The 27,785-nt window shown below is 45.4% G+C and overlaps 1 protein-coding gene across 6 annotated transcripts in view; it reads left to right on the forward strand.

Moving 5' to 3' along the window:
- Positions 1-169: 169 nt before the first annotated feature.
- BRMS1 (BRMS1 transcriptional repressor and anoikis regulator) overlaps positions 170-27,785 on the forward strand; it is a 139,545-nt gene continuing 111,929 nt past the window's right edge. The window contains exons 1-2 of one of the 6 annotated variants that reach the window (XM_063945107.1): positions 170-320; positions 2,082-2,203. In XM_063945107.1, coding sequence (XP_063801177.1) covers positions 313-320; positions 2,082-2,203 — 130 coding nt within the window. In that variant the 5' untranslated portion in view covers positions 170-312. Of the gene's footprint in view, positions 321-597; positions 719-2,081; positions 2,204-27,785 lie in introns of those variants that run through there. The other 5 variants (XM_063945108.1, XM_063945111.1, XM_063945112.1 and 2 more) reach the window with 5 other exon arrangements.

Consider the following 27,785-nt stretch of genomic DNA (forward strand, 5'->3'; position numbering starts at 1 on the left):
CTCTTGACTTCCAGTCTGTCCGCTTTTCTCTAACTCTATCACTACGAAGAATCTGATTGGTCGGACTGTTGATCTAGCAACAGTTTCTATGGTAGTTTTCCCGCCCCTAGCGGCTGTTTAGCTAGTATTTTAACTTCTGATTGGCCCCGCTCTCGTCTGTCAGTTCTGCTCTATTGGTGGGAGGTCCTACGGCGTCATCATACGAAGTGGAGGAAGCGAAAGAGGGAAAACAAACAAAAGTGAATGAGCTGAGCCGGGGCACCGGGAGGCGGGAGATAGCGGTCGTCAAAGAGTTAATGTACTTTGTTGCTGATGCTGGGGTATAATAGAGGTTCCTGTTGGTGGAGGAATCTGTGTGTTTGGCATACTGCAAATATAAGTGCAACTTGTGTGGAAGTGTTCTACACTATGGCAGTGATTGCATACTATATAGTGCGTGTGCATTATATATCCTCCCAACATGACCCTCTCTGAGGAGGGACAGAATGCTCTGCTATTGGACTTTCTTCTTCATATGTGATTGCTGGCACCTGTTGTGAACAGGTTAATGGATAAGAAAAGTGTTTCAGCACAGGTGATGGCAATCATACAGTAAGAAGGAAGTCCAGAACATTCTGTCCCGCCTGGAGAGGGGCATTTGGGAGATCATATAATGGTGTATTGGGTTTCTTGTCATGCAGAGGAACCTTTTACAACATGCCTAGTAATTTGATATAAAGTATGATTTATGTTTCACAGTGGAGATTTGGCTGTGCTGCGATTGTACACTTGATTGTAACAGCTTATGTCTTTGTATATTTTTATGTGATTAAAGTAGGGAAACTTTATAGTGGTCTAATATATGTAAGTAAGCATGTCTGCATGATATCTGCTGTACTACAGTATCTTCTTTATTAATATTTGGAACTACATGATTTTTGTATAATGGCATACAGATAGCACCACCACATAGAAATGTAGAATTTGACAGCAGATAAGAACCACATGGCCCATCCAGTGTGTCCTTTAGGGTTAGTTTAAGGGTAAGGAGGCATGGAGGAATCGGCTAGGTCACAGGTTCTCAAACTCGGTCCTCAGGACCCCACACAGCGCATGTTTTGCAGGTAACCCAGGAGGTGCACAGGTATATTAATTACTCATTGGCACATTTTAAAAGGTCCACAGGTGGAGGTAATTATTTCACTTGCAATTCTGTGAGGAGATCTGCAAAACATGCACTGTGTGGGGTCCTGAGGACCGAGTTTGAGAACCTATGGGCTAGGTCATTGATAGACAAAACCCTTAATGCCTTCAGCTGTGGCTACCTGCTTTGTAGTCAGATTTTATTTATTTATTTTTTATAGCTTGTAACACTTTTTTTTTTTTTTTTTCCCCAAATGCCTGAAATGCATGTCTTAATTTTAATTTAAATCTGTTGTTTTAATGTATTACTAGAATTAGGAGTAGTTTGCATAATTTCTGTATGTTAATGAGTTGCCCTGTGCAGCAGCCCTGATGTGTATCCGGTTGCCTATAGCTCGGTTGATAGTACTACACTTATTATTATTATTATTATTATTATTATTATTATTATTATTATTATTATTATCCTTTATTTATATGGCGCCACAAGGGTTCCGCAGCGCCCCAATTACAGAATACATAAACAAATAATCAAACAGGAAAACAGCAACTTACAGTTGATGACAGTATAGGACAAGTACAGGGTAAATAAACATAGTTACATCAGTAGATGACACTGGAATAAGTATCAGGTGGCAGAAGACTGATGGATTTGGTGCAGTTGAAGATTATTAAAGTAAGACCAAGGATTTATTTATTTATTAACAGTTTCTTATATAGAGCAGCATATTCCGTTGCGCTTTACAATTAGAACAACAGTAATAGAACAAAACTGGGTAAAAACAGACAGACATAGAGGTAGAAAGGCCCTGCTCGCAAGCTTACAATTTATAGGGATAAGCACATGAGGGAAGAGGGCCCTGCTCGTGAGAGCTTACATTCTAAAGGATACAAGATAAGTATTCACTGCATCAATCATCAGTGTACTATATCACATTTCTTTCCCTCTCTCGTTCTAGAACAACATCCTCCACAATGGATGCTGAAGCAGATTCCTCTGCAGAGATGAATGGACAGGAAGAGGTGGACAGTGATGGGGAAGACAGCGCTAGTCAGTCTGACTCTGAGGAGGAGAGCTCTGGTTTGTTTCTGTTAGATACTCACATTATGTCTCAGAAATTCTGTATATCTGACCAGTGGCGGATCCAGGGAAGGCGGGCATTGGTGTTTTAATTTTATTCCTATGATATGTTCAGGTCTGCAGCCATGGTAGATGCTAGAATCAAGTGGGCTAAGGGACCTTTTCCGTCTGGGGGAGGAGTCACAATACAAGGGGGAGGAGCTAGGCCAGCTGGATAGTTCCTCTACTATCCACGCCACCAACTATTACCTTTAGTAATCAGGTGGCGAGCGACGCGGAGCGGAACGAGCCACCGAGCCCAAAGCGTGGCGAGCGTACTTTTCGGGTACCCTGTTCGCCCGTAGCTCCTCCCCCTGGTGACGTGTCTCCTCCCCTAGATACGTCAGAAGGTCCCTTCTCCCACTCCAAAATAGAATCAACCCTGCAGCCATGCATATCCGTTATAGCTAGCATGGTGATGTTTTTTTCTGTATTCTTTATTGGGTGATTGAAACTAGAATATCACAAGCCCTCTGCTAAAGATGTGATTTTCCAATCAACTACATTGTTACATGCAGGATCGGAATTAGTCCTACACCGTGTGTTCCCACTCTCATTCTGCCATGTCTTGTATAGAAAAAAAGGTTTGTTTGTATGTATGTATTGTGACAAGAACACTGGGATAGTGTTTGAGGGCAGGTATATTTGTCCCAGGTTCTTGTCTTACATGTTTTAGAAAATGTTAACTTCTAGGAAAAATGCTTTTTGTTTTGTCTGAACCTTTTCAGTTTGCTGTAAAAGCTGGGTAAAGGCTCTGAGAGAGAGATAAGGCGAGTTCTAGACATTGGGCCCAGTTCGGGTCTTTGGCCTCACAGAGGGCTAATCAGGGTTTCAGCTGTGTAAGAGTGATATAGTGTTTCTAACCTGATTAGTATGGGCAGACTGCCTGGGAAGGCTGCAGGATCTGTGTGTGAGAGACACGCTTTCTGATGCAAGTAAGCTATACAGTATGTACTGAAGAACTCTGTGTTTTGTTTAGTGACAGTTAGGAACATCTTATGTTTAGTTAGTGCCGGACAGGCAAGGTATTTTTATTTTGGGGTTTGTTTTATTTTCTGTTTCAATAAAACTGGCCGGGGTCAGTTGTACCAGAAACTGGACTTGTGTTGTTCCTCAGCTGCGTGCTGCCATATTCCCCAGGAAAAGGCACCTTGCACCCCTACAGTGTTACAACTTGGTGGAGAATGCGAGCAGGCCGTTCTGCGCATAAGTGAAAGCAGCAGCTTTGTGAGGCCTGCAGAAAACGGTGGTTTATGCAGATACAGCCCAGTGTGAAGTTACTGAGACTCACCCCTGAGGGTTTGATATATGTCCTGGGTGAAAGCAGCTGCAAAGCCACCTGAAAAATCTGTTGACATGGAGGATCTGCTTAAAGCCTTGCTGCAAGCTACAGCGGCTCAGCAGGAGGCCAACCGACAGCAGCAGGTGGCAATGGAGGAAAATTGGAGACTACAGCGTCAGGATAGAGAGGCCTTAGCAGAAGTGGTGCAGAGACTTGCAGCTCGGGTTGGAGATGTGGCCGTCAGTGCTCCGACCAGCTCTAGTTCTATACGGGCCAGTCACTTCCTGCAGAAAATGACAGAGGCTGATGATGTGGAGGCCTATCTGACCACGTTTGAAAGGACTGCCGAGCGTGAGAACTGGCCGAAAGCACAGTGGGCCAGTCTGCTGGCACCTTTCCTGTCAGGTGAGCCCCAAAAAGCTTACTTTGATTTAAGCCCTGCTGAGGCTCGGGACTATGATAAACTAAAGACTGAGATCCTGACCCGCCTGGGAGTCACGCTGTCAGTACGAGCGCAACGGGTGCACCGTTGGCTGTACGCCATGGAGAAGCCTCCGCGCTCCCAGATGCACGACCTTATTCAGCTAACAAAAAAATGGCTGCAGCCAGAGACATTAACTGGTCCCCAGATGGTGGAAAGAGTCGTCATGGACCGCTACTTGAGATCTTTGCCCATGGTCCTGCGCAAGTGGGTGAGCCATGGAAACCCGGGTACTGCTGACCAATTAGTGGACATGGTAGAGAGGTATTTGGCAGCAGAGGAACTACTGATGACCACCCAGCAACCCATAGATCCTCGACAGCGCCCTTCAGTAAAGACTGGTAAGACTGTTCCGTGGGAAAACGTTGCTGGGCGGTTAAGAGAACGCAAGGCTGGAGAGACTGTAAACACTGGCCCTGGAAACAGGCCAATGGGGCTAGAACGGTCTATGCTGCCCAAATGGGTTGATAATCGTGTGGTTAAATGTTTTAGGTGTGGTATGCCAGGTCATGTTATTGCCAATTGCCCAGTCACGCAAGAACCCATGCAATGTGATGCTGCCTTTGAATGTCGCAGAATGTCTTTCTTTGCTAGGTTAGCCTGTACTGTGGTACCTTCACCTGAGCTGGAAAAACAAATGTGTGATGTGTTCTTAGAAGGTAACCGGGTAGAGGCCTTGCTAGATTCAGGAAGTTTAGTTACCCTCGTGAAAGCTGGGTTAGTGAACCCCTTAAAGGTCCAGCAAATACCTATTGGGGTAACTTGCATACATGGGGATACCCAATATTATGCCACTGCTGAGGTGAATATAGAAACTTGTTGTGGGTCAGCAATGGTTAAAGTGGGACTGGTCCCTACCTTGGTGCATGAGGCCATAATAGGGAGGGATTTTCCTCATTTTTGGAAACTGTGGGAATCACGGTTATCAACAGATGTGAGAAGTAAAAAGCCAGTTGATAATACCGGTGATTTTTTGGATGTACGTGGGTCTTCGGAACTTTCTGGCCCTTTGCCTTTTGCTAGTTTGGCTGGGGAAGTGACAGATGGGGAGTCCAGTGAGGACCCTCTTGCCGGGAACAGAGACATAGTAGTTAGAACTGAAAGCGTGCCTGACCTGGAGGTAAAGAAGGATCTGTTTGCGTCTGAACAGTTAAAGGATCCTACCTTAATAAAGGCTAGAGAGAATGTTAAGATTGTTAATGGGGAACCTGTGGTACCAGGTGACAGGGTTACGTATCCCCACATGGCCATCTGTAATGAGCTCTTGTACCACATTGTCAAAAGGGGTGAGGATGTGGTGGAACAGCTGGTAGTTCCCCAGCCTTATCGGAGAACGGTACTAGATTTAGCTCATAGTCACGTTACCGCAGGACATTTAGGGGCAGAAAAAACCACTGAAAGAGTTTTACAAAGGTTCTTTTGGCCAGGGGTTTATAAAGAAGTGTCTGAATATTGTTCTTCCTGTCCTGAATGCCAGTATCATGCCCCTAGACCCCATTTCAGGAGCCCACTAGTTCCCATGCCTATTATAGAGGTCCCGTTTGACAGAATAGCCATGGATCTCGTGGGGCCCTTGTTAAAGTCTGCTCGGGGCCATCAGTATATCCTGGTAATTATGGACTATGCCACTCGATATCCTGAGGCTGTCCCTTTACGCACTATCACAACCAAGGCGATAGCTAGGGAGCTGGTGCAGGTATTTAGTAGAGTGGGAATACCAAAAGAAATTTTGACTGACCAAGGTACTCCATTTATGTCAAGGATCATGAAAGAATTGTGCAAGTTATTTAAGGTCACTCACCTCAGGACGTCCATCTACCATCCCCAAACTGACGGGTTGGTGGAAAGGTTTAATAAAACATTAAAAAGTATGTTAAAAAAGGTTGTTGAGAGAGATGGGAAAAACTGGGATTGTTTGTTGCCCTACTTGTTAATGGCCATCAGAGAAGTTCCTCAGTCCTCTACGGGGTTTTCTCCATTTGATCTGTTGTATGGTAGACACCCCAGAGGGCTGTTGGATGTTGCCAAAGAGACGTGGGAAGGACAGCCCACTCCTTATAGAAGCGTTATTGAGCATGTAACACAAATGCAGGATAGGATTGCAGCCGTGGTACCTGTTGTCAGAGAGCACATGGAACAGGCCCAAAGTGCTCAACAGAGGGTCTATAACCGGAGTGCCAAGATACGGGAATTTGCTCCTGGAGATAGAGTTCTTGTTTTGGTACCCACTGTGGAAAGCAAATTCCTAGCTAAATGGCAGGGTCCATTTGAGATTAGGGAAAAAGTGAATGAGGTTAATTACAAAGTATACCAGCCGGGAAAGAGAAAACCCGAACAGATCTACCATGTTAACTTAATCAAACCCTGGAAAGATAGGTTGTCTCTGTCAGCGGAGCCTTGCCCTTCGGTGTCTTCACCCCGGTTGCTTCCCGCAGTGAAGGTGTCAGAGACATTATCAGCTGATCAGAACAATCAGGTTAAAGAATTTCTCATCCAAAATAGGGAGGTATTTTCAGAGCTGCCTGGCCGAACGACCATAATAAAACATAACATTGTCACAGAACCAGGGGTCAGGGTTCATTTAAAGCCATATAGGATTCCTGAAGCTCAGCGAGAAGCTATTTCTAAGGAAGTTAAAACCATGTTAGAACTTGGAGTCATAGAGGAGTCTAACAGTGAGTGGTCCAGTCCCATAGTGCTCATCCCGAAGCCCGACGGTAGCATACGCTTCTGTAATGACTTTCGTAAGTTAAATGAGGTGTCCAAGTTTGACGCATACCCCATGCCCCGTGTGGATGAGCTTGTAGAAAGGCTGGGAACAGCCAGGTTTCTCACCACATTGGACCTGACCAAAGGTTACTGGCAAATACCTTTATCTGATAGCGCCAAAGAAAAAACAGCCTTTTCGGTTCCGGAGGGGCTGTACCAGTATAAGATGTTACCCTTTGGGTTGCATGGGGCTCCAGCAACCTTTCAACGGGCGATGGATAAAATTTTGAGGCCCCATAGAAAATATGCAGCTGCCTATTTGGATGATGTGGTAATTCACAGTACAGACTGGGGGTCACATTTGGTTAAAGTACAAGCAGTACTGGACTCAATCAGAGAGGCAGGGTTAACTGCTAACCCAAAGAAGTGCTGCCTCGCAATGGAGGAGGTCAAATACTTGGGCTTCACCATAGGCAGAGGTCTGATTAGGCCCCAATTGAATAAAGTTGATGCTATTCAAAACTGGCCTCGTCCAGTGAATAAAAAACAGGTAAGGGCTTTTTTGGGAATTACTGGGTACTATATACGGTTTATTCCTAATTTTGCGACCACAGCGGTGCCGTTGTCAGACCTTACCAAAGGGAAGCAGTCAAATGTGGTGAAATGGAACCCTGATGCAGAAAAGGCGTTCCAAGCGTTAAAAGTGGCTTTGTGTTCACAACCGGTGTTGATAACACCAGATTTTTCAAAAGAATTTGTGGTACAGACAGATGCCTCAGAGGTAGGGATAGGTGCTGTGCTGTCCCAAACCAGAGATGGGGACGAACACCCTATCATTTATTTGAGTAGGAAACTCAATGAGCATGAAAAAAGGTATGCCATTGTGGAAAAGGAGGCTTTGGCCATTAAGTGGGCACTAGATACCTTGAGATATTACCTCTTGGGTAGACAATTCAGACTAGTGACAGACCATGCCCCTTTAAAATGGATGTATGTAAATAGAGGCAAGAATGCTCGTGTAACTAGATGGTTTCTAGCGTTGCAGGACTTTAAGTTTACTGTCGAACATAGACCGGGAACACAATTGGCCAACGCAGATGCATTGTCTCGCATCTTCTGTTTGGGGGCTACAAGTGTTCCGGCCCCTAGGTCGAAACAGGGGAGGGGGATATGTGACAAGAACACTGGGATAGTGTTTGAGGGCAGGTATATTTGTCCCAGGTTCTTGTCTTACATGTTTTAGAAAATGTTAACTTCTAGGAAAAATGCTTTTTGTTTTGTCTGAACCTTTTCAGTTTGCTGTAAAAGCTGGGTAAAGGCTCTGAGAGAGAGATAAGGCGAGTTCTAGACATTGGGCCCAGTTCGGGTCTTTGGCCTCACAGAGGGCTAATCGGGGTTTCAGCTGTGTAAGAGTGATATAGTGTTTCTAACCTGATTAGTATGGGCAGACTGCCTGGGAAGGCTGCAGGATCTGTGTGTGAGAGACACGCTTTCTGATGCAAGTAAGCTATACAGTATGTACTGAAGAACTCTGTGTTTTGTTTAGTGACAGTTAGGAACATCTTATGTTTAGTTAGTGCCGGACAGGCAAGGTATTTTTATTTTGGGGTTTGTTTTATTTTCTGTTTCAATAAAACTGGCCGGGGTCAGTTGTACCAGAAACTGGACTTGTGTTGTTCCTCAGCTGCGTGCTGCCATATTCCCCAGGAAAAGGCACCTTGCACCCCTACAGTGTTACAGTATACATTTGCCATTGCCACCCTTTATTTACATGTTTCTTTTCAAACTTTGGGGCAGATGTATTAACCTGTAGAAGGCATAAGGAAGTGATAAACCAGTGATATGTGCAAGGTGATAAATGCACCAGCCAATCAGTTTCAATATATAAATTAACAGTTAGGATCTGTTTGGCTGGTGTCTTTATCACCTTGCACATATCACTGGTTTATCACTTCCTTATGCCTTCTCCAGGTTAATACATCTGCTCCATTGAGTTCATCATAAGAGCCCAAGTAGACCCAAGCCCCAAGATTTAATGCTCTTGAAAGAAAGATTTCTTCTTAGCCTTTAATCTCATTCAATTTTAAGTTCGTTGTAAGGAAATAAGGGGGAAGAGAAACTGGGAAAATAAAAGTTGTACCATGTCTTTATACAGTATGATGCCATAGACGTACGTATGTATGTATGTATGTATGTATGTATGTATGTCTATATCTATCTCAGTAGGGGGAACCAAAAATTTGGGATTTGGATAAAGGATACTCAACCTGTAATGTGGGAAATAATAGGCTGGTCCAGGCATTCACATCAATAGCAATACGATAGCATTTTGCCCCTTTCCCTGTGCTCTTAATTCCAGCATATAGGAGAAATTGAGTATTTCTCTAGCATCCATAAGGGTTCCGGTATGAAAGATAGATAGTGTCTAGTTAGACAGTCAATAGATAGACACCATATGTTAGATGGACATTAGGTCGACAGGGTCAAAAGGTCGACATGGAAAAGGTAGACACCATGTTTTTTGCATTTTTGTGGTTTGTGTGGATAGTTTTGTCATCTAGGACCCCCAATTGTAGAAAGGCATACCCTCGCGGGGCTCGCCACGCTTCGGGCACGGTGGCTCGCTGCGCTCGCCACAAGGTTTATAACCAACTCTATGCCGACATGGATAGAGAAAGTATGAAATAATCCAAAAACATGTTACATTTAAAAAAAAACATTTGTCTATCTTTTTTATGTCGACCATTTTCATGTCAACCTTTTGACCCTGTCGACCTTTTGACCTGTCGCCCTTTTCCATGTCGACCTTTTGACCCTGTCGATCTTTTGACCCTGTCGACCTAATGTCTGTCTAATATATGGTGTCTATCTATTGACTGTCTAACTAGACACTGTATATCTATCAAACGGATAGGATCCATAAGGTATATTGGGTACACATTAGTACGATGGGGTGCAGACGGGTCCAAAGGAGCCAGTGCACTTTCATTTTCTTCCACTGGATGTGCTGGCTCCTCTCCTCTATGCCCCCTCCTACAGGCAGTTTAGAAAAAAGTGCCCTCAGGAGAGGATGCACACTCTGCTAGCTCCAGAGTGTTTCTTCAATTTCTTTTAAACTTTTATTTCTTTCGGTATGCTGTTTGGGCTCCAGCATACCTGCGCCGTGGGAGTTGGGGACGGTCACTGGCCTTGTGAGGTGCAGAGCCGCTTCCCCCGCTGCAGGACCACCGTCCTGAGGGGTTGTTTGTTCAGCGGGGCGCTGCGCCTTGGCTCTTGGAACCGCAGCACGCCGCACACCCCTAACAGATGCTTGTAGGTGAACATCAGTGGTGAGTATACACCGGGGGGCCCGCTAGGTGGGTCCCCCGGTTCATGGCATGGCTATAACACAGGTGAGGCATACAGGTTTCTCCTGGGGGGAATCCGCTATTGCCCCAGTGAAAACTGGCTAGCGGTGGGCTTAACTGAGCATTTATGTGAAGTTTTAAGCATGTTTGGAGACATTGTCAGTATAAAATCTTCAGTAGCTCTGGTGCCATGAAGGGGGGCGGAGCTACATCAGAGCGGGCTCAGCTGCATTTTGGTGCCTTCCTCTGCACATACAGCAGCAGCCTCACACAGCTCCACCAGACGCTGACGCACGCTGGATCACTGGTACAGGGTGTAGCTTGGGGGAGAGCCGCTAAAATTGTGCACATTACACATTCCTAAAGGGAAAATTTGGGTTTTTAAAACAAACAGTTGATCGCACGTAACAACTTTTTGCTGCTCGTGAGATCAACTAGATGCCACCTATGGGGGAGTGTATTTTAGCATAGCTAGGCTGCAATCGCTTGTGCAGCCCTGTTATGCTAAAAAAGTTTTGTGTAAAAGAAGACTAGCACTGCAGTTACTTACCCTGTGCGATGAATCCAACGATGAAGGTCCCAGAATTGACGTACGCCCTCCGAACGCCTGCGTTCGGATCTCCACGCCCGGAAAACGGTGAGTAGATGCCCCGATCTGCCTCCCGTCTGCCAATCTTCTTGTTGTCCGCGCTGCGACCGCTTTTTTCGTTCCCGGAGTCGTTGCCCAGCGACTGCTGTCGCTGAGCAAAGCCGTGCCTGCACATTGCGTCCTCCGTGCATGCGATGAACCACAGCGTTCGAACGGGTCGGAATGACTCCCCCTCCCCCCCCCATAGTGTTTCACTGAACTAAACGCTGACAGCCTCCCTGGGTCTCTCTGGCGTGGGTGTGCTGGTGCCTTCTTTTCGTCCGTTTCTCCTCTCGCATACAGTAGGGCAGGCTTGCAATGTAACTGTCTGTGTTGTATGTGTTATGTTGTGTGTTGCTTTTCACCATGGTAATACACAACTTATGCAGTGTCTGTAACACCAGATTCTCCCCCCACTCATCTGGTTCCATTGCAGGTGAACAGTGTAGTCAGTCCTCACAAAATGTTGAGGAGAATGTGGGGGAGGGTCACAAGCCTTCATGGCTGGGTGCAATCAAAACTGTGATGTCTGATAAATCATCTCAGCTCACTGCAAATGCCCACAAAACACAAGAACTGCAACTAGCAGTAGCAGATCTGGCTGCCCGGGCTGATATTCCCCATCATCCCATATCTGCTGCAGGTCCACTAAAACGTGCTTTACCTGCACTTCTATCAGATACTGATGATGATATACAGTATGATGGGGATGATGTGGATTTCACTCCTACACAGGGTATTGAACCCCTCATTTTAGGTATAAGGTACGTGTTAAAGCACCCCCTAGAGGACGCTGCAAATCGGCAGTCGTTTTTTTCTCCTTCAAGACAAACTGACTGTCACCTTTACTGATTCTAAAGAATTAGATTATTTATTTAAGATAGCCTGGAAAAATCCAGATAAGATATATCAGGTGTCAAAATGGTTTTTGCAGGGCAGAAAGTTCTGGGAAGAATCTCCGGCTGTAGACGTCTGTCTCTTGCCTCTTTAAGAAGGCGGTGTTCCCGGCTCCGGGCTCCTTTAAAGTAAAGGACACGGGGGATAGAAAAATTGAGACCAAACTGAAATCTATCTACATTGCTGCAGGTATATCTCAAAGACCGGTTATTGCAGGTTGCTGGTTGACGCATGCAATTCACTCCTGGGCTACTCAAATTCAGGAGTGTCTTTCGAATGACATGACCCTGGTTACTACGGTAACTTTCCTAAAACACATTCAGGACACAGCAAGAGTCCTCTGTGACTCCCTAAAAGAGATTGGCAATATTAATGCTAGGACCACTGCTATGGCTGTGTCAGCACACAGAGCCATATGGTTGCGTCAGTGGATTGCTGACTCCAAACGCAATTTGGAATCTCTACCCTTTACAGGTGAATGGCTCTTCAGAGGCGAATTGGACGCATGGATCTCCAAAGTTACTGATGGGAAATCCAGCATTTCTTCCCTTGGGGGCTCCGCCTGCTAGACTTGCCTACCCGGGACCGTCTACTCAGTCCTTTTGGTCCACCAGATTTCGATCTAGGGCCAGAGGTGCATCAAATGCAGCTAGAGGCACCAGGGGTAAACTTAAGAAACCAGCCATTGCTGGCTCTCAAGAACAGAGCACCAGTTCAGCTTCTGCAGAAACAGTGCCTGCCGTTCCCGGGAGGATCTCTAGGTGGGAGCCCGGTTAAGTCACTTCAGTCACATCTGGGAAAGTTCCTGCCAGGACGCCTGGGTAAGGGACCTTATTTATCAGGGTTACAAGCTGGAGTTCGACGGTGCTCCTCCCACACGATTTTTCAAATCAAGATTACCAAGTTGGTCCAGTCCCAAGTCCTTGTTCCAGTACCCCTGCAACAGCAAGGACAAGGTTACTACTCCAGTCTGTTCGTTGTACCAAAACCAGACGGGTCTGTGAGGCCAATTTTGAATCTGAAGTCCTTGAATCCTTACCTAATGGTTTTCAAGTTCAAGATGGAATCTTTGAGAGCAGTGATCGCAGGCCAGGAATTCCTCGTGTCCCTGGATATCGAGGACGCCTACCTCCATATCCCAATTTAGTCTCCTCATCAGGCCTATCTGAGGTTCTCCCTGCTGAACGATCACTACCAGTTACAGGCGTTAACCTTTGGCCTGTCTACAGCTCCGAGGGTGTTCACGAAGGTGATGGCGGAAATAATGTTCCAGCTCAGGGTCCAGGGGGTCAACCTGGTCCCTTACCTGGACGATCTCCTGATGAAAGCGAGTTCCAGGGAGCTCCTACTGCTCCATATAGATTGCACTATCCAACTTCTGTCACACCACGAGTGGATCCTCAATCTGCAGAAGTCCCACCTGGAGCCATCTCAGCGGCTCCTGTTTCTGGGAATGCTACTGGATACTGTAGCGCAGAAAGTGTTCCTCCCAGAGGATAAAGTGAGAACTCTCCAGGAAATGGTTTGCATGGTTCTCTGACCGACTCGAGTTTCCATTCATATTTGCATAAGATTGTTGGGAAAGATGGTAGCCTCGTATGATTCAATTCAGTATGGAAGGTTTCATGCCAGACCCTTTAAATTGAACATCCTGAACAAGTGGTCCGGTTCCCATCTTCAGATGCATCGGATGATTCAACGGTCACTCCAGGCCAGGATTTCACTCCTGTGGTGGCTGCAGTCTTCCAATCTCAAAGAAGGTCGATGCTTCGGGATTCAGGATTGGATCCTCCTCACGACGGATGTGAGTCTGAGGTGGTGGGGGCTGTTACCCAAGGGGCCCTACTTCCAATCAACATCCTGGAACTTTGGGCCATCTACAATGCTCTGATTCAGGCCTCCATTCTGCTCCTGGGTTAGGCAATCCAGGTCTAGTCGGACAACGCCATGGCAATCGACAAGGAGGGACAAAAAGCAGGGCCTACATGCGAGAAGTATCAAGAATACTCCTCTGAGCAGAAAAAAAAATGCAATAGCACTGTCTGCAATCTTCATTCCGGGAGTAGACAACTGGGAAGTGACTTCAAGAGTCGCCACGATCTCCACCCAGGAAAGTGGGGCCTACATCCTCAGGTGTTTAAACAGATCATCGACCGGTGGGGTTGCCCCCAGATCGACATGATGGCGTCTCTCCTCAACAAGAAACTTCACTGCTATTGCTAGCGAAACAGAGACCCTCAGGCATGCGCAGTGGATGCACTGCCGTCTTATTGGCCTTACCAGCTGGTCTACGTATTTCCTCCAATTCCGTTGATCCCAAAGGTGCTTAAGAGGATCCAGCATCAAGGAGTACAAGCAATTCTGCTTGCCCTGGATTGGCCCCGGAGAGCGTGGTACGCGGAACTTCTGGACATGTCCGTCGAAGACCCTTGGCCTCTACCACTCAGAAGAGATCTTCAACAAGGACCGTTCATCTACCCAGACTTACGGCGGTTTCGATTGACGGCATGGAAGTTGAGCGGAACATCCTAGCTCACAAGGGACTTTCCAAAAAGGTCATTGCCACTATTGTGCAAGCCAGGAAACCTGTGAAGTCAAAACACTATCATAATGACAAGAACCTCACGTGGAAGATGATGATGTTACTGCTCCTGGCTTCTGCTACATGTGTCTCAGAATTGGGGGCCTTATCGTATAAAAGTCCGTACTTGGTCTTTTACAAGGACGGAGCGGAGCTCAGGACTAGGCAGCAGTGCCTGCCGAAGGTCATCTCTGCGTTCCACTTAAATCAACTTCATGTGATTCCGTCAAGTTCTGGTGCTTCTGCCCCTTCGGAGGCATAGGATGCTGTGCGAGCCTTGAAGATCTATGTCAAGAGGATCATAAAGACGTATTCCTTATTCATGCTATATGATGCACAGATAAAGGGCTGCCCTGCTTCAAAGCAATCCTTTGCTTGTTGGCTTCGGCTCACTATTCAGCAAGCCTATGTGTCGGCAGCCTTACCTGTTCCACAGTCTCTGAAGGCCCACTCTACAAGATCAGTGGGGTCTTCTTGGGCGGCTGCCCGTGGAGTCTCTGCCCTGCAGCTGTGCCGAGCGGCTACCTGGTCGGGGGAAGAACACCTTTTGTGAAGTTCTACAAGTTTGATACCCTGGCCAAAGAGAATACCCATTTTGGGCAGGCGGTGCTGCAGCAGTCTACGCACGTTCCCGCCTGTTCTAGAAGCTTTGGGACATCCTCCATCATACTAATTCTGTCCCCAATATCCCTTATGGATGCTAGAGAAAATAGAATTTTAAATACCTACCGGTAAATACTTTTCTCATAGTAAGTGTTTAAAATCCTATTTTTTTTTATTATTATTTTTTTTGTTATCTTGGGTAATAAGCATGTACATTTAAGTGACTGTTGCTTCTGCTATCAAGTTACTAGCTTGACATGCATTCCTTAGTGTTTATGTGACAATAGTTTTTTCTTTGTAATATATTTTGAATGACTTACAAGGGTTAGTAGTCTAATGTGTGCGCACTCTTCAGAATAGTAAGCTCTTTCAGCGTGGTTTTAATCCTTTTTTGGCTTAATTTGTACAGTGCTGCAAGTGATTAATGTTTCTCTTATAAATTTACAATGAGGTAGAGAAAATATATCAACATGAGAAATGTAACGTCTTATAACATATCTCTTGCACTGCCCCATTTGTGTCATCTGAGAGAAATACGGTTATCGTAGCTTTCTTCCTTCTCTGTTAAAACTATATGGCTTTTTTACTTGTAATGTGAGTAAAGTGTTAATGGGAAAGATACATCTTCCACATTAAAGGATCTATTTACTAACCTTGAAGAGAGAAAGTGGATGGAGATAAAGTACCAGCCAATCAGCCTGCCATGTCACAGGCTGTGTTTGAAAAATTACAGTTAGAAGCTGGTTGGTTGGTACTTTTTATCTCCATCTACATTTTTCATCTATTGTTTATTGGTAATTTTCCTGTAATACATAGAAAGTATCACAAAGATCAGCCTACGATATTTCTCACTGGATCTCACTGTCTAAAGTTGAGATTCTCCCTCATTAATTCTGATGTCTTAATATGTGGGCACAAGTACACACTAGATAGGGGGATTAGAACGCTTTGTCCATTTACACGGTTTAGACTTTGTATCAATTGTAGGTGACCTTTAGGACTAAGCTCAGCTGCACACTTGTCGTATTACAGTTACTGCCCACATCACACAGCTACTTATACAGCTGCTGAAGCCTCCGAGGTGCTGTTTTCATGAATTGCAGTTACTTCTTCTGATAATACTCACTTGTTTTATTCTCCAAGAACCCTATTCTTGTCTTATGACATAACATGGGAACTAGTAAGAGAAAGAAAGCTGCAGAGGAAAGAAGATACAGAAAAGAAGGGAATTATAGAAGGGTGCAGAAAGTCGCAGATGAAAGTAGGCAGGCCAGATAAAACCAGTCCAGTCCAGAGAGAGGTGAGATAAATGAACGCATTTGTTGCAGGTGTGCAAAGAGTCTGCAACAGTTTTCAGGATTTCTGGGGAAAAAAAATAGATCAGTTCATAAAATCATGTAGCAGATGTCCCAGATTGTGACAAGTGAGACACAGGAGAACTTTTGACATTGCTGTAGATCCATTGGACAGGCCAGACCAACCTTTCAGAGAAAGAGATGGCTAAAACAACTATATGAAAACACTGGGACAGATTTGCAGGATTACTGAAATTTTTTTTTTTTTATTAATGACAGCAATTAGCAGAGGTCAACAAACTGTAGAAGAGATGTGTACTATGCCCACCAGCCACCAAAGCACAAACCCTGTCCCTTAACAGTGGAAAAACTCACTTTCCACTGTACTTGGAGAGGGAGGCTATAGCAAAGTGATACTGGCAACAGTTGATATTGTCAAGAAAGAGTGGTAGTTGAAAGCCAAAAGAAGAGACCATTAACAGAGTATGAGGACAGTTTGGTTGAGTGTTGGGTCCTTCAGTTGGCAGATGAGAAATTTTTATGCAGCCTTCCACATAGAGCATTATCTACACTGTGTAATGGAACTGGCTGGTGCAAGGGTTCTGTACGATTTCGTGAATGAGCTCTCAGAACTGGACCTCTCCACAGTACAATTTATTTCAGCTGAACTGGTTTGTGGATTGCAGTTCATTCATTCACGAGTAATAATTCACGAGACATAAAATTGGATAACATTTTGCTGACCACAGATGACCATGATGGGATCACAGATTTTGGTCTGGCCCTATTGGACATGTACAGAGAAAGTTACACCACAGACTTTGGTGGGATACCTGGCTGTAATGCTCCAGAATTGATAAAGAGCCAGCCATACAGTGCCATTTGTACATTGGTTTGCACTTTGTGTCATTTTATATACACCCTTCATGAGATCGTACCCATTCCCTGGAGAATCTGCAGAGGCAGTGATCATTACTGACCCAACCAACATACTTGATCCTATCACAAAGGATTTTATTCAAGCTCCTGTGCAAAGACCAGTCCCGCCTGCTCAGGGTAAATAGTAGTGTGCGAAAACACCCTTTCTTCGCTTCAATTAATTGGGCAGAGAGAGAGACTGTAAAAACAGCTTCCCCAGTCGCACTACACAAGGACACCACACTGTGCCCACAGTGAAGTTTTGAAAGAACCAATTCCTGCAATGAACCAAAGGCCTTTTGATACCATACAGTTGGTTTGCCCTACATGGGGTGAAGCCATTGCCAATGGAAGCAGATAGTATACCATCAGACAGAGATCTGCACTAATGTAAAAAAGAGCTACAATCCTAAAATCTTCTTATTCCTGTTATGTCTCCCGCCTGCCCCAACCTTGCCTACATCGACGTAGATGCACTGTCTGACACTTGCCCCAACCTCTGCTATATCCCTGAAGATGCACCGTCTGCTGCCTGCCCTGATCTGGGCTGCATCCCTGAGATGCACTATTTACTGCCTGCCCCAACCTTAGCTGTGTTGCTGGAGATGCACTGTCTCCCACCTGCTCCGATCTCAGCTGTGTCCCTGGAGATGCACTGTCTGTCATCTGCTCCGATCTCAGCTGTGTCCCTGGAGATGCACAGTCTGTCACTTGCTCTGATCTCTGCTAAATCCTTGGAGGTGCACTGCCTGCTGCCTGCCCCAATCTCCGCTACATCCAGGTCATTTTGCATCGAATAAACACAATTTTCAAAAAAAATTCTACCTTACAATCTCTAATTTCAATTACATTTTGTTTAATGAATGCTGCAATGGGTGTAAAGCAACGCCCCAAATCATAGGCTGATAACTACACTGGTTTTGAAGTTATATGCCTTTAAAGCTGCAATATTTAAACAACAAAATTGCTATTAACATTTTTTTTTATTCCATTTGCAGTTCACCTACATGAGCTAGAGAGTTAGGCAAGGTCTCATTTTAAATCTCTTTATGGGCTTTCATGACAGCAGTATGTTTCAATAAAAGATGAAAATTTTCAAAATCAAATTTTGATTTTCTTAAAATGCACTATGCATGCATACAGATAGTTACTGTCAGGAGGCTCAAGTGTTCCTGGGAGGTAACAAGAAGGTGGTTAGGTAGACATGGGCTTGTCACCATCAGTAACTGAGACACCGTTGCATTGACACCCATTGTCATGTTTTAGATGGATATTCTGCACCTCCGTAGGGCTGGTGCACATGAGTGTGCCCACTTCTTGTCCGTTCTATGCAGCTGTGTAATGAGAGTTCCTAGAGGTCCACCACTGTCCTTAGCACACAAACACACTCAAACTAGGGTTAACATATCGGAAGCCAATTAACCATCCAGTGTGTGGGCAGAAAGTTCAACTACTCAAGGAAACTGGCACAAAACACGGACAAGGCCTTGGTAGGAGTTTATTTCATGGGCACAATGCTGTGAATTAGCAGTACTAACCACTGTGCCATCCAGTTGACAACTGTGCCTTTGGGCCTGATTCAGAGGTGGACACAAAACATAGGGCACATGCGCCAATATTTTACTTATGCTCATGCATCCAAGACGCTAGTGTCCAAATGGTTACCATTGTCAGATGCAGATTGGAACTGCATGGAGATCCAAGCAGTTCTGATAGACGATCCTGGGCAGTGATGACGGGACACCTGGTGTGTCAGGGGCATGCCGGTGCTAAGGACTGTGTTAAAAGATGCAGTTCCACTGACACTGGCAACCAGATACTGACTGACATTCTGAGCCTTATGGTATGGCTGATGTCTGCTTCATGGTGAGCCTTTTTGCTATACAGTTATGCAAAAGTCATAATTGTATAATGATTGGCATGGAAAACCAGTCTAGGAAAGTTCTGGGAGCAGCCCTAAATGGGGGTAGGATCTGTGGAAGTGGCAGGTCTTTCTTCTGGAAACATGAACACATTTTAGGCCTTCCTCCCCCTACTAGCCCCAACAAGTCCACTTGGACCATCTAGTCTGCCCCTTTTTTTTTATCCTTTAGGCAATCTCAACCCTTTTTGAGCCTTAATTCTTTGTAAGGATATTCATATGCCTATCCCAAGCATGTTTAAATTGGTCAACAGTTTTAGCCTCTACCACCTCTGATGGGAGGCTATTCCACTTATCCACTACCCTTTCTGTGAAGTAATTTTTCCTTAAATTTCCCCTGAACCTCCCCCCCCCCCCCCCCCCCCCCCTCCAGTCTGTGTATGTCCTCGAGTTCTAATACTTCTCTTCCTTTGAAGAAAGTTTCCCTCCTGAACTTTAAGACCCTTGATATATTTGAAAGTTTCTATCATGTCCCTCCTTTCCCTTCTCTCCTCCAAACTATACATGTTAAGATCTTTTAGCCTTTCCGGGTAAGTTTTGTGATGTAGGCCATGCCCATTTTAGTTGCCCTTCTTTGTACACTCTCTAATGTATTTATATCCTTTTGGAGATATGGTCTCCAGAACTGGACACAGTATTCCAGATGGGGCCGTACCAATGACCTATACAGTGGCATTATCACTTCGTTTTTCCTGCTACTGATTCCTCTCCCTATGCAACCAAGCATCTGACTTGCCTTTTTCATTGCTTTGTTGCATTTCTTTCCTGCCTTCAAGTCACTTGAAATAGTGACTCCTAAATCCCTTTTCTCTAACGTCCTAGTGGATGCTGGGGACTCCGTAAGGACCATGGGGAATAGACGGACTCCGCAGGAGACAGGGCACTCTAAGAAAGAATTAGGACTACTGGTGTGCACTGGCTCCTTCCTCTATGCTCCTCCTCCAGACCTCAGTTAGAATCTGTTCCCGGACGAGATGGGTGCACCTTAGTGAGCTCTCCTGAGCTTGCTAGAAAGAAAGTATTTTGTTAGGTTTTTTATTTTCAGCGAGCTTCTGCTGGCAACAGACTCTCTGCTACGTGGGACTGAGGGGAGAGAAGCAGCCCTACTAACTGCGGATAGGTCTCGCTTCTTAGGCTACTGGACACCATTAGCTCCAGAGGGATCGAACACAGGAACGCACCCTTGGTCGTCCGATCCTGAAGCCGCGCCGCCGTCCCCCTCGCAGAGCCAGAAGACAGAAGCCGGCGTGAGAGGCAAGAAGACTTCGAAATCGTCGGCAGAAGACTCCAGTCTTCATATGAGGTAGTGCACAGCACTGCAGCTGTGCGCCATTGCTCCCACACTAAACCCACACACTCCGGTCACTGTAGGGTGCAGGGCGCAGGGGGGGCGCCCTGGGCAGCAATTATGTACCTCTTGGCAAAAAGCAGCATATATACACTTGTGCACTGTATATATGCATGAGCCCCCGCCATTATTTTTACACATAAACGCGGGACCGAAGCCCGCCGCTGAGGGGGCGGGGCTTCTTCCTCAGCACTCACCAGCGCCATTTTCTCTCCACAGATCCGCTGAGAGAAGCTCCCCAGGCTCTCCCCTGCACAGTAGAAGAGGGTAAAAAGAGAGGGGGGGCACATAAATTTGGCGCAAAAACAGTATATACAGCAGCTACTGGGTTAACACTAAGTTACTGTGTGATTCCTGGGACATATAGCGCTGGGGTGTGTGCTGGCATACTCTCTCTCTGTCTCTCCAAAGGGCCTTGTGGGGGAACTGTCTTCAAATAGAGCATCCCCTGTGTGTGTGGTGTGTCGATACGTGTGTGGCGACATGTCTGAGGTAAAAGGCTCCCCTAAGGAGGAGATGGAGCAAATATGTGTGTGAGAGGGTGTCTCCGTCGACGACGCCGACACCTGTTTGGATATGTAAATTAAGTGCTAAGGTGAATTTATTGCACAAAAGATTAGAGAACAGACAGGAAATCTACACATGTCTGTCCCTATGGAGCAGAGAACTTCAGAGTCTCACAATGCTCAGTATCCAAAATAATAGACACTTATATCGACACGGAGTCTGACTCCGGTGTCGACTACGATAATGCAAAGTTACAGCCAAAATGGCAGAAAAGTATTCAATATATGATTATTGTAATAAAAGATGATTTGCATATCACTGATGACTCATCTGTCCCTGACAAAAGGGTACACAGGTTTAAGGGGAAGAAAGCTGAGGTAAATTTCCCTCCTCTCATGAGGAAAAAGAGCGGAAACCTCCAGACAAGAGACTGCAGAATGATGGTGGCATCATACGAGGCCATTCCCTTCGGCAGGTTCCATGCGAGGCCCTTCCAATGGGACTTACTGGACGAGTGGTCCGGATCACATCTTCAGATGCATCGGTTAATCACCCTATCCCCCAGGGCCAGGGTGTCTCTCCTGTGATGGCTGCAGAGTGCTCACCTTCTCGAAGGTCGCAGATTCGGCATTCAGGACTGGATCCTGGTGACCATGGATGCAAGCCTCCGAGGGTGGGGGGCAGTCACACAAAGAAAAAAAAAAGAAAAAATTTCCATGGGTGGCGGTCAAGTCAGGAGACTTGCCTTCACATCAATATCCTGGAATTAAGGTTGCCTTCACATCAATATCCTGGAATTAAGGGCCATATGCAACGCCCTAAGTCAAGCGGAGAACTTGATTCGCGAAAAAACGGTGCTGATTCAGTCAGACAACATCACAGCAGTGGCTCATGTAAACCGCCAAGGCGGCACAAGGAGCAGAGTGGTGATGGCGGAGGCCAACAGAATTCTTCGCTGGGCGGAGAACCGCGTAAGAACACTGTCAGCAGTGTTCATTCCGGGAGTGGACAACTGGGAAGCGGACTTCCTCAGCTGCCACGACCTCCACCTGGGAGAGTGGGGACTTCATCAAGAAGTCTTCACGCAGATTGCAAGACAGTGGGAACTGCCACAGGTGGGCATGATGGCATCCCGCCTCAACAAAACGCTACGGAGATATTGCGCCAGGTCAAGAGACTCTCAGGCGATAGCTGTAGACGCACTAGTGACCCCGTGGGTGTTCCAGTCGGTTTATGTGTTTCCTCCTCTTCCTCTCATACCCAAGGTGCTGAGAATCGTAAGGAAAAGAGGAGTGAGAACAATACTTATTATTCCGGATTGGCCAAGAAGGACTTGGTATCCGGAACTGCAAGAAATGTTCGCAGAGGACCCGTGGCCTCTGCCTCTCAGACAGGATCTGTTGCAACAGGGGCCCTGTCTGTTCCAAGACTTACCGCGGCTGCGTTTGACGGCATGGCGGTTGAACGCCGGATCCTAGCAGAAAAAGGGATTCCAGATGAGGTTATTCCTACGCTAATAAAGGCTAGGAAGGACGTGACGGCTAAACATTATCACCGTATATGGCGAAAATATGTTGCTTGGTGTGAGGCCAGGAATGCTCATACAGAGGAATTCCAGCTGGGCCGTTTCCTTCACTTCCTACAGTCGGGAGTGACTTTGGGCCTAAAATTGGGGTCCATAAAGGTCCAGATTTCGGCCCTATCCATTTTCTTTCAAAAAGAACTGGCTTCTCTTCCTGAAGTTCAGACTTTTGTAAAAGGGAGTGCTGCATATTCAGCCCCCGTTTGTGCCTCCAGTGGCACCTTGGGATCTTAACGTGGTGTTGAGTTTCCTGAAATCACACTGGTTTGAGCCACTTAAAACCGTGGAGTTAAAATTTCTCACGTGGAAGGTGGTCATGCTGTTAGCCTTGGCTTCAGCTAGGCGTGTGTCAGAATTGGCGGCTTTATCACATAAAAGCCCTGTCTGGTTTTACATATGGATAGGGTAGAATTGTGGACTCGTCCGCAATTGCTGCCAAACGTAGTGTCATCTTTTCATATGAACCAACCTATTGTGGTGCCTGTGGCTACTCGTGACTTGGAGGATTCCGAGTTACTAGATGTAGTCAGGGCTTTGAAGGTTTATGTAGCCAGAACGGCTAGAGTCAGGAAAACTGAGTCGCTGTTTATCCTGTATACATCCAACAAGCTGGGTGCTCCTGCTTCAAAGTAGACTATTGCTCGCTGGATCTGTAACACGATTCAGCAGGCTCATTCTGCGGCTGGATTGCCGCATCCAAAATCAGTAAAGGCCCATTCCACAAGGAAGGTGGGCTTTTCTGGGGCGGCTGCCCGAGGGGTCTCGGCATTACAGCTTTGCCGAGCAGCTACTTGGTCGGGTTCAAACACTTTTGCAAAGTTCTACAAGTTTGATACCCTGGCTGAGGAGGACATTGAGTTTGCTCATTCGGTGCTGCAGAGTCATCTGCACTCTCCCGCCCGTTTGGGAGCTTTGGTATAATCCCCATGGTCCTTACGGAGTCCCCAGCATCCACTAGGACGTTCGAGAAAAAAAGATTTTACTCACCGGTAAATCTATTTCTCGTAGTCCGTAGTGGATGCTGGGCGCCCGTCCCAAGTGCGGAATTCTTCTGCAATACTTGTATATAGTTATTGCTTATATAAAGGTTATTTGTGGTTGCATCAGGTTTATCTGATGCTCTGTTGTTGTTCATACTGTTAACTGGGTAAGGTTATCACGAGTTATACGGTGTGATTGGTGTGGCTGGTATGAGTCTTACCCTGGATTCCAAAATCCTTTCCTTGTATTGTCAGCTCTTCCGGGCACAGTTTCCTTAACTGAGGTCTGGAGGAGGGGCATAGAGGGAGGAGCCAGTGCACACCAGTAGTCCTAATTCTTTCTTAGAGTGCCCTGTCTCCTGCGGAGCTCGTCTATTCCCCATGGTCCTTACGGAGTCCCCAGCATCCACTACGGACTACGAGAAATAGATTTACCAGTAAGTAAAATCTTATTTCCTCCTCAGTAGTTTCCATTATAGTACCGTTGATACTATATTTAGCCTTTGGGTTTTCGAGACCCAAGTGCATGATTTTGCATTTTTTAGCATTAAACTGTAGTTGCCACGTTCTTGACCATTTCTCAAGCCTATCTAGGTCATCAATCATTTGTTTTACCCCTCCTGGTGTGTCTACTCTGTTACATATCTTTGTATCGTCTGCAAAAAGGCATACCTTCCCTTCAATACCATTTGCAATGTCACCAACAAAGATATTAAAGAGAACTGGACTAAGTACAGATCCCTGGGGTACTCCACTGGTAACATTTCCCCCCATAGATTGCACTCCATTAACTACAACTGTCTGTTTCCTATCCTGCAACCAGTTTCTTATCCATTCAATTGTTTTATAATCCACCCCCAGCTAGCATTATTATTTGTTATCCCCATCGACTACACATTACATAAATATTCCCATTATGTAACCTTAATAGCTCTCACCACTTCACACTAATAGCACCCATACATTTACATATAATATATCACACATATAAAATAATACCGTTACACACACACAATAATAATCCCACAAACATATTTTATTAAAATTCAACCATCTTGCGTACATTACATTAACAAGCCTCACAAAATTTCAGACTGTAGTTGGGACACATTTTTATTATATTAATGCCAACACACACACAGACACACATTATATTCCTGCTCATACACTTACAGTATATTATACTGATAACTTCTCCCTTACTCCTTCTATCACCGCACTGATGACACTCCCCTGGATAGTGCAAAAACAAGGAAAGAAGGGTGACGTGGGAGCAGCCATGTTGTACTGTGTGGGTGTAATGTGAATAATGGACACTACTGTGCAGTATAATGGGAATTGGTACTATTCTGTGCCCCCCTTCCCGCCTCATTTCCTGTGAAGCACCTGCCTTCGATGTTTGGTTATAATTTTCTAAAATACAGAAGGGGGTGGAAACAAATGCTCTTTCTGGCACAAGACACCACCTAATCCATTGCTGGCAACACCCCTTCTCCCTTTATTTTGTCTCCTTTTCAGAGATTTAATTTGTTTTTTAAGTAGAGTAATTTTTATTAACAAAAGGATTGGATATACAGATTTCACATGTTACACATGGAGACAAATGTAGCATACATGTGTGTTACCATAGTATGAAACATATATAAAGAAGGAAAAAAAAAATATGCACCATATCTATAGTTAACCATGTAGGTAAGCAAATACATACAGTATAGAGAAGTAGCGAAATCTGTAACCATTATATCGGTCAACATTTACAATTTTTTTCCCCCCATTTATTTTGCATTTGCAAATTAACTAGTAAGCCTAAATAAAGCCCGATATAAAAATAAAAGAACGGAACACAAAAAAACCCAAAAAACTTCAAAGTTAAGAAAGAGAAGGGAAGAGAGAACGTGAAGTAGCAGTGCATATAAAGAGTGCATCAAGCACGGCCTCAACCCAGGTCATAGATCGGCATCGGAGCTCATTGCCCTCTGTAGCCTAAGGGCAGGAGAGAAGTACAAAGATTCAATCCAAGGGGACCAGATTTTCTCGAATTTAGAAACAGCATTGTTTTTCATATAAATGTAACAGTCTTTTAAAAAGAGTGTCATTCACCAAGGCCGTAAAAGCAGATAATGAAAGACCATTAGATGCCCGATCTCACAAGACACCCCTTAGCCAAGGCGCAAATATTGAGAGCATAGAGGCTCTCCCATTTGGACAAGGAGTCATGGCCTCCCATTCCCAATAAACAAAACCTTGGGGTAATCTTGCGTCTAGATATTCCCGTCCGCTCCAGAATTGACCCCATCCCAGTCCAAAACACTTGTAGCGATGGACCGTCCCACACAAGGTGCCAAAATGAACGCCTTAACGGCCCCGCATTCAGGGCAAACATCCAAGTGGCCAGCCCCAAACCTAGCCAGCCTGGCTGGTGTCATATAAGTTCTATGTAAGATAAAAAGCTGTATCTGTTGAAACCTGGGGGACTCCAGGGCAAGTTCCCAGTCTTCTTCGTCTATGGGGCCTAAATCATCCTCCCATCTCTCACGGAGACGAGAGAGAGGGTCTGTGGAAAATTTAGTAAGAAGGTATGAGTAGGTGAAAGAAATCTCCTTGACTCGACCCAGTGTGCTTATAAAGGTCTTAATGGGAAATGGAAGCAATACAGGAGGTGATTTCTTGAGCTGAGTCTGCAGGGCATGCCGAAGTTGTAGGAATCTGTAGAAGTATGAATTGGGTAAATTGAACTCATCCTTCAATTGCTGGAAAGATTTTAAAGTGCCATCACTGTACAATTGGGATATGGTGACTATTGAATGAGCAGCCCAAACCTCCCTTCACTCCAGAGTTTTTAATTCAGGGAGCCAAGCAGAGTACTAGAGGGGAGTATCCGGGTCCAGGCCATCAAATTTGAGAAGAACCCTTAGGGCATGCCAAATTTTCGTAGCCTGAAAAACAATGGGAGGTGAGAACTGAGAAATATTCCCGCTCAGTAGGACCTGTGTAGGAGAAATGCCTGGATGGTAACATTCGAGAAACACCCAGTGTAGAGAGCCAACATCCCCACCCTGTATCCAGGTACTGATATGTGACAATTGAGCAGTATAGTAATACAATTGAAAATTAGGTAAAGCTAATCCAATGTCTGGTGAGGGTATTCAACTGTATTGTAGGTCTCTTGTTGGCACAAATCAAAGACGATAATATACTATTCAATTTCCTAAAAAACGTCGGGAAAATATATACTGGAGATTGCAAGATAATATACAAGATTTTAGGTAACAATATCATTTTAATGAGGCTAACCCTGCCAGTCACCCAGTCACTGTTAACGGGAGTTTACACCAAGTTTTTGATTTACGTGTAATCTGTTGCATCAGCGAGTCAAGGTTCAGAGGTATGAAGTCAGAAGGCATATTCATAATATGCATACCGAGGTATTTAAATTGGATTGTCCAGCAGAGCGGCAGAGAAATTTGTGGAACAGGAGGAGAGGGGTCAATGACAGGCATTATAAACGATTTGTTCCATTTGATATGAAGACCAGAAAAGCTGCCAAAGTCCTCAATGACCTGTAAAAGGATAGGCATAGATGTGGTATAGTCGTGCAGAAATAGCAGGTCATCTGCATAAAGGGCAATTTTGTTTATTTGGGGGCCTGTAGCAATTCCTACAATGTCTGGGTGTGATCTTATCAAACAAGCCAAAGACTCGATGGCTACGGCGAATAATGTGGGAGAAAGGGGGCATCCCTGCCTGGTGCCCCGGGACAAAGTGAAAGAGGAGGAAATATATCCATTTACGGAGATCCTGCCACTTGGATTTTGGTAAAGCAGTTTGGTCCATTGAATATAGTTAGGGCCGAAGCCCATACATTTTCATGACTCCCCACAGGTAAGACAGTTCATCACTGTCAAATGCCTTGGCCGCATCCAAAGAGACTACGACTGAGTCTGAGGGAAAGTCATGTTGGGCTTGCAGAAAGGTATACAGTCTGCGCAGGTTAATAGATGTGGACATTCCAGGCATAAAGACGGATTGATCCTGGTGGATTATGGAAGTAATAACCGTATTAAGCTGAATCGCCAACATTTTTGCCAGGATCTTCGCATCGGTGGGAATGAGAGAGATTGGCCTATAGGACTCCAAAAGCCTGGGGTCCTTGCCAGGCTTTGGCAGCACTATATAATAATAACCTCAGACATTGAGGGGGAAAATAGATTAGTAGCAAATATATCCAAAAACATATTATGCATCCTGGGGCCAAAGAAGTCAATATGTTTGTAAACTTCAATGGGATGCCGTCACAACCCGCGGACTTGCCATTTGGAGACAAACCTCTAGCCGCAGTCATCTCGTCTAAAGTTATAGGCGCGTCTGGAAAGTCACAAGCCTCAGAGGAGAGTTTGGGTAGGGGGTATATTATTCAAGTAAAAGCCTAGGTCGTCTTCTGAGCATGCCAGCCGAGACCCATAA

Source organism: Pseudophryne corroboree, chromosome 11 (assembly GCF_028390025.1).
Source record: "Pseudophryne corroboree isolate aPseCor3 chromosome 11, aPseCor3.hap2, whole genome shotgun sequence".
Classification (NCBI taxonomy): domain Eukaryota; kingdom Metazoa; phylum Chordata; class Amphibia; order Anura; family Myobatrachidae; genus Pseudophryne; species Pseudophryne corroboree.